The 15,436-nt window shown below is 39.8% G+C and overlaps 1 protein-coding gene and 1 long non-coding RNA gene across 14 annotated transcripts in view; one reads left to right on the forward strand and one right to left on the reverse strand.

The window, feature by feature from the left end:
• The window catches only part of DST (dystonin), a gene marked incomplete at its 5' end in the record, with an annotated part of 302,226 nt that overhangs the window by 527 nt on the left and 286,263 nt on the right, over window positions 1–15,436 (forward strand). For 6 of the 10 annotated variants that reach the window (XM_080389874.1, XM_080389884.1, XM_080389877.1 and 3 more), the window contains 2 exons: window positions 98–132; window positions 14,974–15,162. In XM_080389874.1, coding sequence (XP_080246000.1) covers window positions 98–132; window positions 14,974–15,162 — 224 coding nt within the window. Of the gene's footprint in view, window positions 1–97; window positions 160–14,973; window positions 15,163–15,436 lie in introns of all 10 variants that reach the window. The other 4 variants (XM_080389883.1, XM_080389876.1, XM_080389888.1 and 1 more) reach the window with 1 other exon arrangement.
• LOC308064828 overlaps window positions 98–15,436 on the reverse strand; it is a 33,118-nt gene continuing 17,779 nt past the window's right edge. For 2 of the 4 annotated variants that reach the window (XR_013928556.1, XR_013928557.1), the window contains exon 3: window positions 98–15,076. This is a non-coding gene — a long non-coding RNA (uncharacterized lncRNA). The remainder of the gene's footprint in view (window positions 15,077–15,436) is intronic. The other 2 variants (XR_013928558.1, XR_013928559.1) reach the window with 2 other exon arrangements.

Genomic DNA, 15,436 nt, shown 5'->3' on the forward strand with positions numbered 1-15,436 from the left:
CTGCGCCAAACGGCGAGCAGTTCCGTAAAGCCGTTAGCTGGAGTGAAATCTGAGGTGGAGCTGGTGGAGCCTGTGTGTCTTTCTGCTTCCCTTCCAGATGCTGTCATGAGAACTCATCACTTTCGCTCTGAGGTAATTTATTTAGCACGCAATTTCAAGGTCAGAAGTTGTTCTCTTTACCCGAGTACGTGTTGTTGTGGTCCTTTGTTAATGAAATCACATAGCAAACTTTTCATTTTGCATGGAAGACATAATGTCCTCTTTCATTTCTTGGTTTTTTTCCACACAAAATGCGAGCTCTTCATTCGTGTCACCCCAACCAGCCTGCTGATTTGTGTCATTCCCAAAGCAATTGGTTACTCCAAGAAAAGCTGTGCTCACTGTCCGTGCGAGACCTCCCTCTGTCCAAAAAGCAACCCCAAGCCCCGTTATTGACCACACGGTAGATAATGTGCAGAGCTGGTAGGTTTTGCGACTGCAGAGCTGCCGCACGCTTGCCATGCTGCCAGCCCTCACCTGCGCCTCGCTCCGTGTCAGGGAAGTTGCCCGCTTGGCTTGGATGCTGCCGCGGGAGATCCCAGAAGGATCCAGACTACAAGGCTGCTTGGCAGGCGCCTCATTTTGTGATGCTGTATTCATAGGTTGGGGGAATCAAAACTCTTGCATGCCAGTGCTGAAACTATAATGCAAAATGTAGTTGCTTCCTAGGGATTCTGAATGAGGAGCGTAATTGCTGGGAAAATATGGAAAATAATATTTGTTTTAGTACATACTTTGTTTTCATGCTGCCCTGCAGAGCTCCTGGCTAGATATTTCTCTTGCTTGGTTTCCTGCTATTGATTTAAGGCATATCTTTGTGCCATCGCCTGTTATTCTGGAAGCCTTGAGAGACAGATTTGCACTAAAATGATCTTTTGTTTTAAATTATTTGCATTTTTCCTTACCCGGTTGTGGGTGAGAAGATTACCCGGTTATGAGTAATGTTTTCAAAAGTGTGCTTGGGATACATTTTTTGCAACGTGGTCCGTATTGGCAACTAGTTTTGAACTCCTAACTATTTTGAAATTTGTACACGCTATCACAAAAAGAAGATGACATAGGGAGTGTCCTATCGCTAAACCATGCAAAATCTGGTTTTGTTGTTGACTGAACAGTGCTGCAGTAAAGCAAACAACCAACCGTGTCCCTCAGGAAGGCAAAATATTTTTTCATTATTTAGTTCCTCCAATATAAAATGCTTGGTTTTGATGTAAAATTCTCTCACTCTTGAGCCTAGACAGAGATGAAGTTTAATGTGTTACGCCCTTTTGAAATGTGTGTCATCCTGCATGGTGACTCTTAAAAGGGAAGTTTGCAAAGTAACTGATTTATTTTTATTACTTCAGTATGTGATGCTATTTGCATAGCACCCAGTTAGAAGTAGACTAATATAAAGTGTTTCCTAGAGGTTTCCATTTACTGAAACTTGCTGGAATAAACCAATAACAACTATTACATTATTTTTGTAATTTTCTACATCCTCTACAGAGAAGCACCACAGCTAATGGTCTAAACTGCCCTTTTAAATGGTGGAGCAGTTTTCCCCTTCATTATCTGATTATAGACCTTTGATTTTTTTAGAGAAAACGATGACTCATTTGACATCATTAAATTTTCATTTTCCAATATTTTTTTCCAAGTAAAACATTATTTTAATGAATCTAATTGAATTTATTAATAAAAAAAAATCAGGCATACTCCCATGAAAATATTGGCAGCATTATCTGAGACAGAATTTGACATTCTCATTCTATATCAGCACAAAACATTATGCACTTCCAAGTCCAATAAGATGTTGATGAAAGCAAAGCATGATACATGAAAATATGGGCTTTGCATAACTGCCCCCCCCGCAATGAACATAACACCTCAGCTCCAAGTTTTATACCTCAGGGTCCATCTGCTAGCTTCCACTATGCTTAGTTGTTTGTCAGGTGCAGTTATAAACGGTGTTTCTTAATCATAATAAAAGATAATGAGAAATAGGTTGATAGTAAATAGCAGTGGGTTGGCATTCGTCTCCTGAGAGCTGGGTTCAAATCTGACTTACATCACACGTGAATGTGCAGGTGGTCTAGTGGCAGTGCACAGAGAATTATAATTGCCCTATCTACAGAACGGTTGGCAATTCCTGCATGATTGGCTGCCTGCCAGGAAAGCCTTAGATTTGGAAAAATAGATGTGTAGCAAATTTATGTTGAGGTTCTTTGCCAGAGACACAGCTCTCATGGTGTGTGCCTGTTGTCTTTGTCTATGTACAGTGAGAACTGTTTAATTCCTTTCCTCTAGTACTGAACCCCATCCTAAAAAATAAGACACCATACTATGGGAGGGTAAACAGTAAATTTGATATTGTATTTATGATCCTTATCCGCTCTCCTGTTCTGAATTTTATATGCCACTGGTGAATTGAATACATAAATAGTCCATTTTTGTGGGTCTTGATTTTGAATGTCTCTACAAAACATGCCTCATTATTATACAGCAGAAGTCTATGCAGATTTACTTATTATAGAATGAACTTAAACACCTGACCCCCTGCCTCAAAAGGAGGTAAATTTGCATGAATCATTATGAATATAAAGTAGGTTAAAGTCTGTCTTTGTTAGAGGTGCTTCGTAACAGAAAAATTAACTAGCAAGAAGATGTGAGAGTTTCCTGAATAGTGGTGCGTCCTCTCCCCACTAACATTTATTTACTACCACCAGAAGTTTGTCAGGCCTATTTTTACATATATTTTTGATTGCAGAACTTTTAAGTTCATTATGACTATAACTGCTCTTAAGATTCCTCTGTCCCCCAGGTACTATAGATACTCCACAAAGTCACACAGGAGTCATACCCAGAACAGTTAATGTTTCTAATCCGAGGGAGACCTAGATATGCCATGGCTGTAAAAAGAAAACAAGTAAATTTCCAACGGAAATATTCATTGCTTACATGAAAATCAGACTTTGATGTAGCTATTTGCACTAGTCTCTCCTTTATTTTGAGAATCAGTTGTAGAATGAAATGCCTGTGCTTAACCAAACCCACAGCAAAATAACAATGTAACTCAGTGAGAGTTTTACCAAAATAGGGACTGTGTTCCATTATTAGTTTTTTTTCTTATTATTATTCCTTGTATATTCAAAAACGTGAATGTTATTAGTGATTCACTGACTTCATTCTTGTGCTCTCGGTGGAAGTTTGGCTTTTCATGAAGTATAGGTATTTTCTCTGAGTACTTTGGGGGCTTGGCCTTGATAAATTTCAATGCTTAGCATCTTAAACTTTACAAAGAGGTCTGAATGTCTTTTGTACCTTACAATTTAAAGGCATTGCTTAACATGTTGGTGTTGCCACTTCCTGTGATTGAAATTTCTTCCTAAAAGAGTTTTCCTTATGGTTTGAAGCCTCTGGAGTCATGGGATTATGTGACATCTTTACCTTTCAGTTAAAAAGGGAGTAAGCTTCTAGCCCTTAGGCTGGAAGGAATTAATCCAAATGGTGTAATTCTTAAAACCTTTTGATTTGGGGGTAAGAACTGTTGAGAAGGAAGGTTCTCACGCAGGCTCTTTAAATGGTTGGTTTTTATGAGATTGTGAAAGGATAATTGTGCTAATTGCTAAATGAGTAGTTGATTTTTTTTATATTATTGGAGGGGTAAAAAGTAATCATATATATAAATCTTTCACCTGACATTTTCTCTGAGCTTTACAGTTTTCCTTTATCTTACCTTTTGAATTATGAAGACTATGATCTCAGGAACTGAAAGTATCGGTGTCAGTGGGTAGTCATGAGCAATAGGGTGCTTTATTTATGTATATATTTATGGTGCAATATTTATTTAATTTTGACTCACATATATTTTGGGCAAGTTTCCTGTGAATGCTCCCACTGAGACCTACAGGTATAAACCTACTAGGAAGCAAATCCATAGAAGTTTTGTAGTCCCCTGTAAATTCTGACTTCACATAACCCAGGTGCATGTCTCATGGGACTAGACTCACCAGTAAGGCAAACAGGAGTTGACACCTTGTGAGGAGACTCTCTGGGAGGGCTGGTGGCATGCATTAATCACAGCTGTAGCAAAGGAATAACATTTGGTCGTTTGGGTTTTGCACATTTTCTTCCTAGTACACTGAACAGTCACTACAAGGTTATATATATTCAGTCTGTTGTTGTGACAAGACTGGTAGTGAAATAGGTCAGCCAAGACTGATGACAATTTTTAAAAGCAAATGAATTTGCTAAATCATCCATTATGGCACAATGGATGCAAACCTATACTAAAACAGTCTCCGGTAAATGTATATATTGACTGTGCCAACAATTGATGCCCAGAAGAAGTGTTTATAAATTTATCCCTAAGCATACCTTTGCCATAATCGTCCCCCTTCTGAGGCTGCTTGTGAGACAGTTGCCTAGAAATACAGTTCTAGATGTCTTACAAAACAATAATGAATAGTCTTTGAAGAGTTGCACCATTATTCATCGTGAGCATTGCAGTTATTTATAAATTGTTCCAGATATGTACAGCTCGAGTGAAAAGAGAAATCAACAGACCCTCCAAGCTGAATTTGAGTCCTCTGTTTGATTGGAGGGAGTGCATTCAAGGAACAACAGAAATGTACAGGGCTAGCCAGAAAAATACATTCATTCACCTAATGAAAGGATGTCTTGTTGTCTTTGCAGAGCTGAATGAGCCTGAAAATATTTTACCTTTGTGTTTGACTCATTTTTCCCCCAGGATGTTTAAACTGTTTTTCCATTAGCCGTCTAAGAGTTAAGGAACGGGTTCAAGGGAAAATAAATCAGAGACAAAAATAAATTGTTTTCTTAGATGTATGAAAGCACTTATGTACAGGAATGAATGGAGAGCTATAAATACAGGTTACGCTGTATAAGGACAAATCCTTCTATCCATTTTTCATAACATGTCCAATAATATGGCCCAGAGAGAGTATGTCACACTCAGCTGTTACATGGCAAACTAGGAACCACTGAGAATTCTGCTTACTATACGTCATCTGTCCATCATTGTTTGTCAGCTTTATTCACTGCAGTGCTGCCTTTAGATAGGCTAGCAAGCATCGGTCCATGCTGAGAAACAGCCTGTTTGGCAATTGTATTACAAAACACGGCAATTCCCTGGCTGCTGCAGCAAGACCACTTTGGTTCCTGAGCTAACTCCAGAGGAGTTAACCCAGGTACCTTTACTCTGTGCTACAGCGTAGTGTAGAAATGCCTGATATGTTTCTATAGCCATCTGGTTGCCTGCATCTCTATTCTGGCTTCCAGCAGTCTGCAGAGAAGTGAAATGCTGAGGGGATCTCTTCTTAGCTCTATTAGTCACCCGACAGCGTACTGACATTGTGTCACAGTCCACGTCAGTGGTAAGGCATGGTCTCAATACACTATATATCAGGACCTGCGTTATAAATGAACACATCCTCACAGTTCTCTAACAAGATAGGGACAACCACTGCATAAAGATCCTGTACGTAATAAAAGGTCATCTTACTATTTAGTTTCCCATTAATACAATGATGTCAACAACATCCTAGCTATCGTATTTACATATTTATCTAAGTATTTACATACTCTGGCTTGTCAGTATCTACTGTTATCTCGGGAAGTGTGTGTTTTGGATGAGGTTGTAACTGTTGTATGCCAGTTACAGTGCACATGTCTGGTGCACACAAGCAGCAGTTTGCAAGCAAGCAGAGCCCTGGTTTCAAGGGGATCAAGGTGGAGCACGGCTTGTCACCACCTTTCTGTTAGCAGCCACATTGTACACATGTACAGAATGTGAACTTCTAGCTACTGTTTTTTGGCTGAAACTAACCTCAGATTGAAACTGTGAATTAAAATAGCTGAGGTCGTACTTGTGGTGAGCACATGTATTGCCACATCTGCTGTAGGAACTGTTCTTACACAGATGGAAAGGATCATGTAGGGGTCCATACATCATGTACAGCTCTAACCATCTACACCGATTTCTCAGTTACTGTGGTTAGGTTATGAGGGTGACAGATCAGCTTGTGGGTGTCCCTTCAGAAACAGCTCAGCACTTTAGGCTGAGGGTACTATATGAAAGAAAGCACAATATGGACAGGGTGGTATGGCCCTTGGGGCTGCTTCTGTTCCTGGGCTGCCACATGTGTTTTCCTAGGGCATGGAAGAGACTCACGCTGTCTTCCACTCCCAGGCTTTTTAAGGAGAGGTGCCTTTGGTGTGCTACGGAAGAAACTATGCAGAGGACAGGGTGAAGTCACCTTGCTGTTTTCATGTGGGATCTGATTCGGCTGAGCTGGGCTTGTTGGGCCTGGCCCTGTGAAACATGAGCGGATGCCATCCCTGCGGCATGGAGGCGTCTCTGGCTCTGAGGAGGGTGCCTCAGCCCCTCCAGCTGCCCTGGGCAAGGACTTGGCACTGTGTGAAGGAGATGGCTGAGCCAGGTCATCAGACCTGTGGCTGATCTTGATGTAGCGCTAGCAAAGCTGGCTTGTTTTTGAGCCAATTTCCTTGTGCTTCTGGTTCACCTGTGAGCCTGGGTACCTGTTATCTGGATACTTCTGCCATCCAAAGCGTTTGAGCCCTCGTCGTGCTCCCTTGTTCCCTACTGCCCTGCATCAAGGAGAGTCAGTGGTTTGCTGTTCTTGACTCATCAGAGGGAACGAAACATGAGTTATGGCTGAAGCACTTCATCAGCTATGGAAACTAACTGCAGTTGGCATTTGGGCAAAGACACATTTCTTGCAAGTTGTGCCAATGTCCTTATCGCCCCTGTCCACTCAGCTGCTTAAATACAGCACTCGGCTTTAGGATGGCAGGGTAAATAGCAGAGCAGACTGGAAGTGAAACACAGTTTTACAAGACTTAATTTATGATTATCTAAATTGATAGCACTAACTATACTGAAATATGTAATCATGTCAGACTGAGGTATTGTATTTATCCTCCTCCTTTGTTCTAGAGAGAACGAAATGATGCAACTAGGTCGAGGCATCATTCCCTTCTGATCTGCTGCCACTACCTTCCTGCACGTAAAGTGCAGCCGGAGTTGGAAAGTGACTTTGCAAAACCAGTATCCTCTTATACAGCACAACAAACTCACTGTAGGCATTTACAGTTTATAGTCTGTAGAGCTACTCAGCTGACCTAGTGTAGGTGTCTGCTTCAGGATGAACTGAATGGTTCTTCAAGCCTCACTGAGCCTATCGACTAAATTTTTCATTGGCTATAACAGGAGCTTAGACTAGTTGCCCCTGAAGGACAGACTCATTCAGATATGTTGCTGGTATCTGAGCGTAGGTATCTTAATAGACAGCTGAATTCCACCCCAGGTATCTTTTTTTAAAGTATTTTTAATAGATGCCTGTTAAGTCTCTCATTAGTTATGCATCTCTTTTATGCTTGACAAAGTACAGACCCATCTTAACATGCTGTGGTGGCATAAATTCTCTTACCAGTTTACGCTTCAGACAAGCACCCTGGACAGAGAGTAATTTCTTTGTACTAGATGTTGGGCAGCACTTGCATGGGTTAGCAATTTGTATGTTATTTCTTATTCTTCTTCTTACTTTATTTTTAATATTGAAAGTTAATTCCTTACAGCAGATTCTTGATGTATACTGTACACTGCCCAAGCTGAGAAGTGATGAGATGGAAAACAGAGGAAGCAGGGGTGGAAAAGGGACATGCTTGGGAAATGTGCTAGTATATTCTAAATTAAACTTTCTCTTACAGACCACTGATCAAGCAGTACTCTGATTTATTTTTGTTCTTAAGTAATTGTTTCATTCCTACTGTAGGCTTGCGGTGCCTTGAGGTAACAGGGAAGGAACTGGCAAGGCAGCTGTGGAGGGCTGCAAGCCTTCTTGTCCAAGAATGATAGGACTGCCTGGAGAACAGGCTGGCTTCTGTGGTTTATAGGTTTAGACAGGAAAGACTATTGAAAGGGTATCTTGAGGCGTAACTTGGGCTCCTTGGCTATTTGCTTACACATCATCAGATTTTCCTAGTGTTAGGGCTTACCTGCATTGATGGGAATCCTAACCTTGTGATAGGAAAAAACACACATTGTGTAAAACAGCAGTTTAATGCAGCCTGGGTTATCAAAAACTGTATTCTGAATTCACATCTAAACCCTAGGTTCACACAAGAACTTGTATGTATACACTTAAGGGCCTGCTTAGGACCTGGAAAGCAGGTTATTGATGAACTTTCACGAACTTGGTTGGGAAAGTAATCTTGTTCAGGTTATATAAAAAACAATTGCTTTTAATCCCTTTGAATGTGTGGACTTATCTTGGAATATGACACATGCCAAATCACAGTCTTCAATATCTAAGAAATGGTTCCAGCACTGCTTAGAGTTTAAGTTTTAGAAGATAAGAATAATGTCTCCTAAAATAAACTTAAGACATGCAAAGAAGCATCAGTGAAAGCTTGTTAATGAGTGAGTGGAATGAGAAATTGAATGTGAAATCTTACATTTGATGTTTTAAATCTTGATTCAGATCTTTATAGGAGTAACCTTAGCTAAGATTAAAAAAAAATAATCAAGAGAACCACACAAAAAAACCAAAAAAAAGGTTGCAGCCTACTTTTTTGAGACCTGATAGAACCAAGAAATAGCAAATGCAGTTGCATCCTCCTTGTGTGTTTGTGAAGTAATAGACTGAGTGAATGCAGGTAATTTTCCTGCCACAGAAAACTAAGACCTAGCTTTAGTTAGCAATCATTAATATTAGAGAGGATGTATAAGTAGTTTGGAAGACTTAACTTGAATCTTTTATTTTGGGCTGAACTTCCAGAACTGGCAGTTAAATGCTGTGGAGGTGTTATTGTTTCTTTGTAAACTGAGGATATTTGGGATGGAAGTCACTATGGGAGAAGGAGAAGGGAAATAATGCAATCTTCGTCACTTTTTAATTTAAAACAGTTCTTAAAATGCCTATAGAAGTTTGTATGTGCAGCAGAAAGATTCTCAAATTTCTCTCTTCAGCATGCAGAAGAATTTGATACAATGAAGTTATTTAATTAAATGTGCCTTTTTAGTTCAAGTAGGTACTTCAGCTATAGGGTTTAATTCTATTTCAGCCTGTCTGCAAAACAGCTGAGAACTCCAGCATCTTGAGATCGGCTTTGATACTACGCATACTAATGTCGCCAGGCCCTAAGCTGTTGTAGGTTGCATATACATGAAAGTTTCCAAGCTTTAAACAAGCAGTAACTGACAATTCAAAGACTGTTTCGTGAGGCCGTTAATTGACAGTGGTAATAGATGACAATTCTCATGCATACACAGCCATTGTCAAAAACCTTAGAAGCAAGTACACGAAGTTGGATATCCTATCTGAGCTTCCTTTGGCTTTGATATTCATTAGTGCAGCTGCAAATACGCATTTAGTCTACGGGACTCACTCAAATATCCGTAAAGGCATTTGCAAACACAGTTGAGTTCTGTTGTCATTCCTCCAGTTGTGCTGAGTTGTGGCTTAATGCTAGCTAGCGCTTCTTCTGTAGTTTACTGAAGACCTGCCACAAGGTAAACTGGGCTGCTGTCTAGTGTCCACTGAAGTTAACACAAAGATTTCTGTTGGCTTCAGCTGGACATCAGATAATGCACTCTTACTTCTCTTGAAGTTAATGTTTAGGGACTCAGAAAACACATACTGGCTGGAAAGGTTGGGTTCCAAGACTAGAATTCCAACACCCAATGTATTCTACGTAAAATACACACTGGGAAAAATGAAGAATGAATATGGTTTCTTATCAAGCATAAGAATAATAGATAGTGTATGGTGAAGGCCGTAGGGACAGTAGCAACTGGAATGGAGAGGAAAAGGGTCTGGTGAATCAATACAATCACACATTGAAAGAATGGAGGAGTCAAAGATTCATGTCACTAAAGTGGTAATGCACACACGGGATAGCACTGATTATTCGTGTGGTGCTATTTAAGTATCAGACAAAGAATTAAAAACAAATACAGGAAAACCAAGACAGTGAAAGAAAAAGGTTCAACACATTATCCAAAGTCCCTGCCCATGGCAGGGGGATTGGAACTAGGTGATCTTTAAGGTCCCTTCCAACCCAAACCATTCCATGCTTCTATGATCTGTAAAGCAAAAATTGGACAAGTTCTTTAGGAGGTTTCAAAATCCTATTTTTTATATTAATGAACAAGCTAGGAATAGGCAAAAACATAACAAGGATTGCAGAGTATGACATACTTGGTTATCAAATACCAGATCATACTGAAGAAATTCTGAGGAATGGGGCAAATGAGCACACATGATGTTCATAAATGCAAGGCTGGGTGTATTACAGAGAAAAGGAGTTTATCCACTTTATTAATTTTTAAGTTTATGGTTTCCAAAAGGGCCTTTTGAATTACTCTTGACAATTCAGTGACCTCTTTCAGATGTATAGCCTGATCAGAAAAGAAGACGGGATGGGAAATATTTAAACAGAATAGAAAAACATGCTATATTATTATTTATATCAGTAGGACAAATTTGTAAGAGTGCTGTGTTGAATTATGGGGATCCAGCAAGAGTATGTCTGGGGCGTGTAAAACTCTCTCTCTCTCTCTCTGGAATTATGTCATGTAGAAGACGGAAAATAAGAGGAAATCTGACCATAAAATATATATGGAATGATGAATACTGTATTGAAGGCAGACCAAAACCTGGTCCTGATCCATCCTACCTAATTTTGGATACTTACAATATAGATGTCTATGAGTGAAGTAGTCAGCTTGGTCTTCCTCTGTGGCCAGTAGGTGCTGTTAGGGGATGGTTCATCTGACCCGGTGACTTCAGTGGCTCCAAAGGGAGCCCAGGGAGGGGAGGTCTGCTGAGCTTTGGTCAGAGGAATCCCACACTGTGTTTCTGTATACAAGAAATCAGTTACTTAATCAGAGGAGTGAAGTTAAAACTTGGCTGGATAAGAAGATACTTTTTTACAGAACCCCTTACCATGGCAGTAATTGTACATAACCAGTTGTTTGTGAGCGGTGGCACACAGCACCCAGGCTTGCAGTGTTCATCATTGGTTTGGGTGTAAAGATAGACACAACGGGCCCTTTCAATATTACCACGCTTCATTCCAGGAAAAAAATGCTTTCAGAGAAGGCTTAAAAGGATGAATTTCAGCTAAAAGAGGCTGATCTGCCTGGTCTCCTTCCGTAGATAAGAAAGCTCCCTTGAGAGTAAGTGAACTAGGTTTTGGCTCTGTATCAGCCTCCAGAGACACCTCTCTATTCCTGCTGACTGTAGAGCATGACTAGGAAAAACAGTCCTCATGGATTCAGACTCTAACCAGGAGGATGCACATGAATGCTTTTGGAGAGAAGATAATCCCAGGTTCAGCTTGCCTTTTGTCTTCTGCTGTGGTATCTAAAACTGGTTCTGGTGGTCATCTGAGTTTTTTCTTTAAGGAAGAATACTTTGTAGTGTAAATCTTTGTGCATTTATTTTATTATTTAGAAGACAGATTTTCTAAAAATATGTATTTGAGTTCTTGTTTGTTTTGCCTTGTTTCAGAATTTTACAGGCATAAAAATGAGTCAGGCAGTAGGGTCTAGGAATGAGCAACTCCCTCTCAGCACAGAGAAAAGGTTTGTCACTGTCCAGTGACACAGAATTCACATGATACCAGAAATTCCAAACTGCTTAATGGTGTTAGAGCAACCTCATTCTATTGCCCCCAAGATTTAAAAATCTCTAGTGTTTTCTCAGCGGTCTCAGCTGGTATACTGTGCATACCTGAATATTTTGCAATACTTCTCTGCTCTTCTGTGAGTGCTGACTTAACATCTAAAATAGTGCCATCCTTGCCAAACAGATATTTGTGTAATCTTCACATTTTTTATTTTTGATTGCTGAATTAATATGATAAGTTTTCAATTTTGGGTTCAACTGAAGGATAACTAACACAGATGACACAAGAAAAGTCTGTTCATTTCACTGTTGAGAAGGGATCACTGGCCATTCTAGTTTTGCAATGAACATAGGAGTAGCAGCTGCCACAAATTACGTCACTTGACTCCTCTCTTCATTTTTGATTACCAAATTTTGAAAATTTCCAGATTTGAGGCTCTGGTCTGGCAAAGTCTCATTGCAGGAATGAGTAAGCATTTCAGGCTTTGGTCTGAGGACTCTGCCCTTGTAACATTATCTTTGTTGATATGGAATTAATTTTCCACCTGAAATCATGATCCTCTGCCTTTATCGCATTATAATCCTTCCCAGAGCAACCATTTGTGATACTGTGGGCAGATTATGACTTCAAGTGAAGAATAAGCTTCAGCAAACAGAAGCAGATGAGCTCTTAAAGAGATAAAGATCCCATTTTCTTGCTAGTAATAAACAGCAAAAGAGAAAAATATATAAAATACAAAGGAGAAACACTGTCTATTAACAGGCTTTTCTGGAAGTCACAAGTGACTTTTTAATATTGAAACATAATACTCCATCAGTAAACCCTGAAGTACTTTGGGGTGAAGTCACTCAGTGAGACAGACCCACATACTTAAATCCCTGTTTGGCTTGCATTTCTAAGCACTTTTAGAGCTGCTTAGCTTCTACCAAATACTTCTGTTACATAAACATACTTTCCCAAAGAGTTTTATCCAGATAATGGGGATGGGAGCGTGGTGAGGGAGCAGCTGCAGTGCAGGGTATATAACCTGGCTTCAGCCCGTAGCCCTCATCTGCAAGTGAATCTTAATGCATTTAATGTTTAGGAAATCTCTTCTAATTTCAGAACTCAGAATAGATTTGCTGGGCATTTTGGTCTATTAAGGAATATTTTCTTCTACTACAGAATAATATCTGATGCACACTAACATTTTTCTGCAGAAGAGAACTTCCACAAGCAGCTCTGTAACAGCAGGCTGCCCGTGTTGCATTTCCCCCCCTCATCCGGAATGTTCCGAGCATCACGTTGAATGATAAGTTGTCTCTGTTAGCTGCTAGAAAGCAAATGGGGCAGTATATTTTCCCACTGCAATGGTGTGGCAGAGTATCTTACAGATTTACGTCTTTAAATGTTTAGAGATCTGCCTATACCCATGCAGGTCTGCTGGCTGCAGTGGCTTCCCTTACTCTGCTTGTGTTGGTTGATATGGATAGGGTCCTCCTTCCATTAAGATACAGGGAGTCAAAGTCTGGCCCTACCTGTAGACTGAATGACTCCACTGCTTTAGTAGAGTAGGTGGGATCATAAAAAAAGATTCAGGAAATTTTGGCCATCATATGTATTTCATAGCCCTAACGGACCACATACATGAACCTCCCAGATGAACTAGGTAGAGTTGGGCTCTATTCCTGTCCCTCCTGTCCAAGTGTCCAGGAGTAGAAGGTTGCTACTTGGAAGTTACTTCACCTGATACTTCATCTTGACACTTCAACCTTTTCACATCATCTGTTGCATGCAATGTGTATCTGTAGCAGTTACCAGCATGTGCATGTAAATGTATGTTTGTGTGGTTTGGCTACCACATTGACTTCATGGAGCACACCTTTACGTAACGAAAGTAGCTGTTGGTCTCTCTGAGTGCCCAGAACAGACTGCAGCTCTCTTCCCTTGCGGTCTCATGAACATTAGAGGAGTAAATCCAGTTTGCACAGAGCCATACATCTGACTTCTGATTGCTTCAATTTACCAACTTAACATTTTAGCATAACTTTTCTAGGCTGATTTCCTATAAGGCAAAAAACCCCACCAAAACCAAAAGGAAAAGCTAAGGGAAGGGGAAAAAAAGAACAGCAGGTTTATAAGGAAATCTGTTGCTCCCACTAGTATTCAGCTAGCGGGAACTTGGGGTATTTAGATTCACAGCATAGATTTCTGCACTTTTAGCTAAAATCTCACCTTGCAGAAGTTTGATTCTTTATATGGACCAGCCATTCTGAGTGCTGGGTTTGTCCCATAAGGACTTCAGCGGAAATACTTTACTAGGAAAAAAAAAAAGGTGAAAAATTCGGCATTATTGCATCTATTCTGGGTTTTGAAAGGTAATATAGTCCTTAAACTGCAGACTGTCACTAAGGTCATAGATTTGGCTCACTTATTCTGAAAGCTGATGTGACTAAGTGAATGAAACTCTTATTTATAACCTGGCCAACTTTAATATCAACGCACGTTGTATTCAGTACAAATGACGCATGGCAGGCTCGTGCATGCTCATGAGGGCACTCAGTGAAATGAGAGAATGCTCATTGTAAATGCTCTGCAGATAGCAATACAGGGCTAGCATTATATGTGTTGCCATTAAAGGAATGAATTTCTATAAGGCTAAGACATTCTGGATGATGCCCAGAGGTTTTCACAGCAGCCTCTAAAAAGCATTTGTGAAGGGCATTTTTTCCTGAGTTTATTGATTTGGCCAAATATACATGTAGTTCTCAGATGATAGCAAAAGACAGCACTCTGTCTTAATTATTTTATTCCAAATGGTAAGGCCTCCCCCCAAATCCAGCAGCATCAGAACTCTTAACAAGAACCATTAGTCATAACGAAGTGTTGCCAGCTACTAGTTTTTCTTCACTTTCATTCTTAGGAAAGAACGCACCTTTCCAGCTCACGCTCCCTGAAACAATTTCTCATGAGGCCAAGAATTAACCTGGAAAATTTTAATTAGAAATTAGAACTATTTAGTTATAAATAACTAAAAGTGGGAGCTTATAAAGAAAAGCAACAGGCGTTACTGCTGCTAGCTGTGTCAATAGCACATATGATTGAGAAGTATAAACCAGATGTGATATTAACAGCACTTGGCAACATCTCTTTATTGTTACATGCAGTATAAATGCAGGGTTAAAGATGAGCATGCTTGTACCTCAAATTGTTGTTAATGTCCTGTATGATTTTTGTGGTGTTATATGGCTCTGTTCTGGGAGATCTCAAACACGATGATTGCTTTTTCTGCTATAGGGCTTTAGATCAAGTCCTCGTCATGCTAGAAGACGTGTAGCACCTCGCCTTGAGGAAACACAACCTATAGTGGAAGCTCACCACCTAAGTGAGCAGGAAACTTCTGTAAGAAAAAGAAAAATCAAGAAAAGCAGCCGAGTTCAACCAGAATTTTATCATTCTGTTCAAGTTACCCCAACTCGAAAACCTGTAAGTATTCTACCTTTAGGGATAAATAGCACTTGAAGTATATTGTAGAGGCATGTAATGGAATTCTAATTTTTGGGCCACCCATGTTCTGTTCCTCAATTTAAAACCTTTTTAGTTCTTATGTTGAGTGAATCTAGCTACAAGTTCGTTTGACTGCATTTAATGTTGATGCATAACTCTACGAAAGATTCTGTTATGAAGAGGGATTTTGAATTTTGAGTTTTATTTAATGTTCAGTCTGTAGTCGATATTCAAATAAGATATTTAATTTGAT

The sequence above is a fragment of the Falco punctatus genome, assembly GCF_963210335.1.
Source record: "Falco punctatus genome assembly, chromosome: 5".
NCBI lineage: Eukaryota > Metazoa > Chordata > Aves > Falconiformes > Falconidae > Falco > Falco punctatus.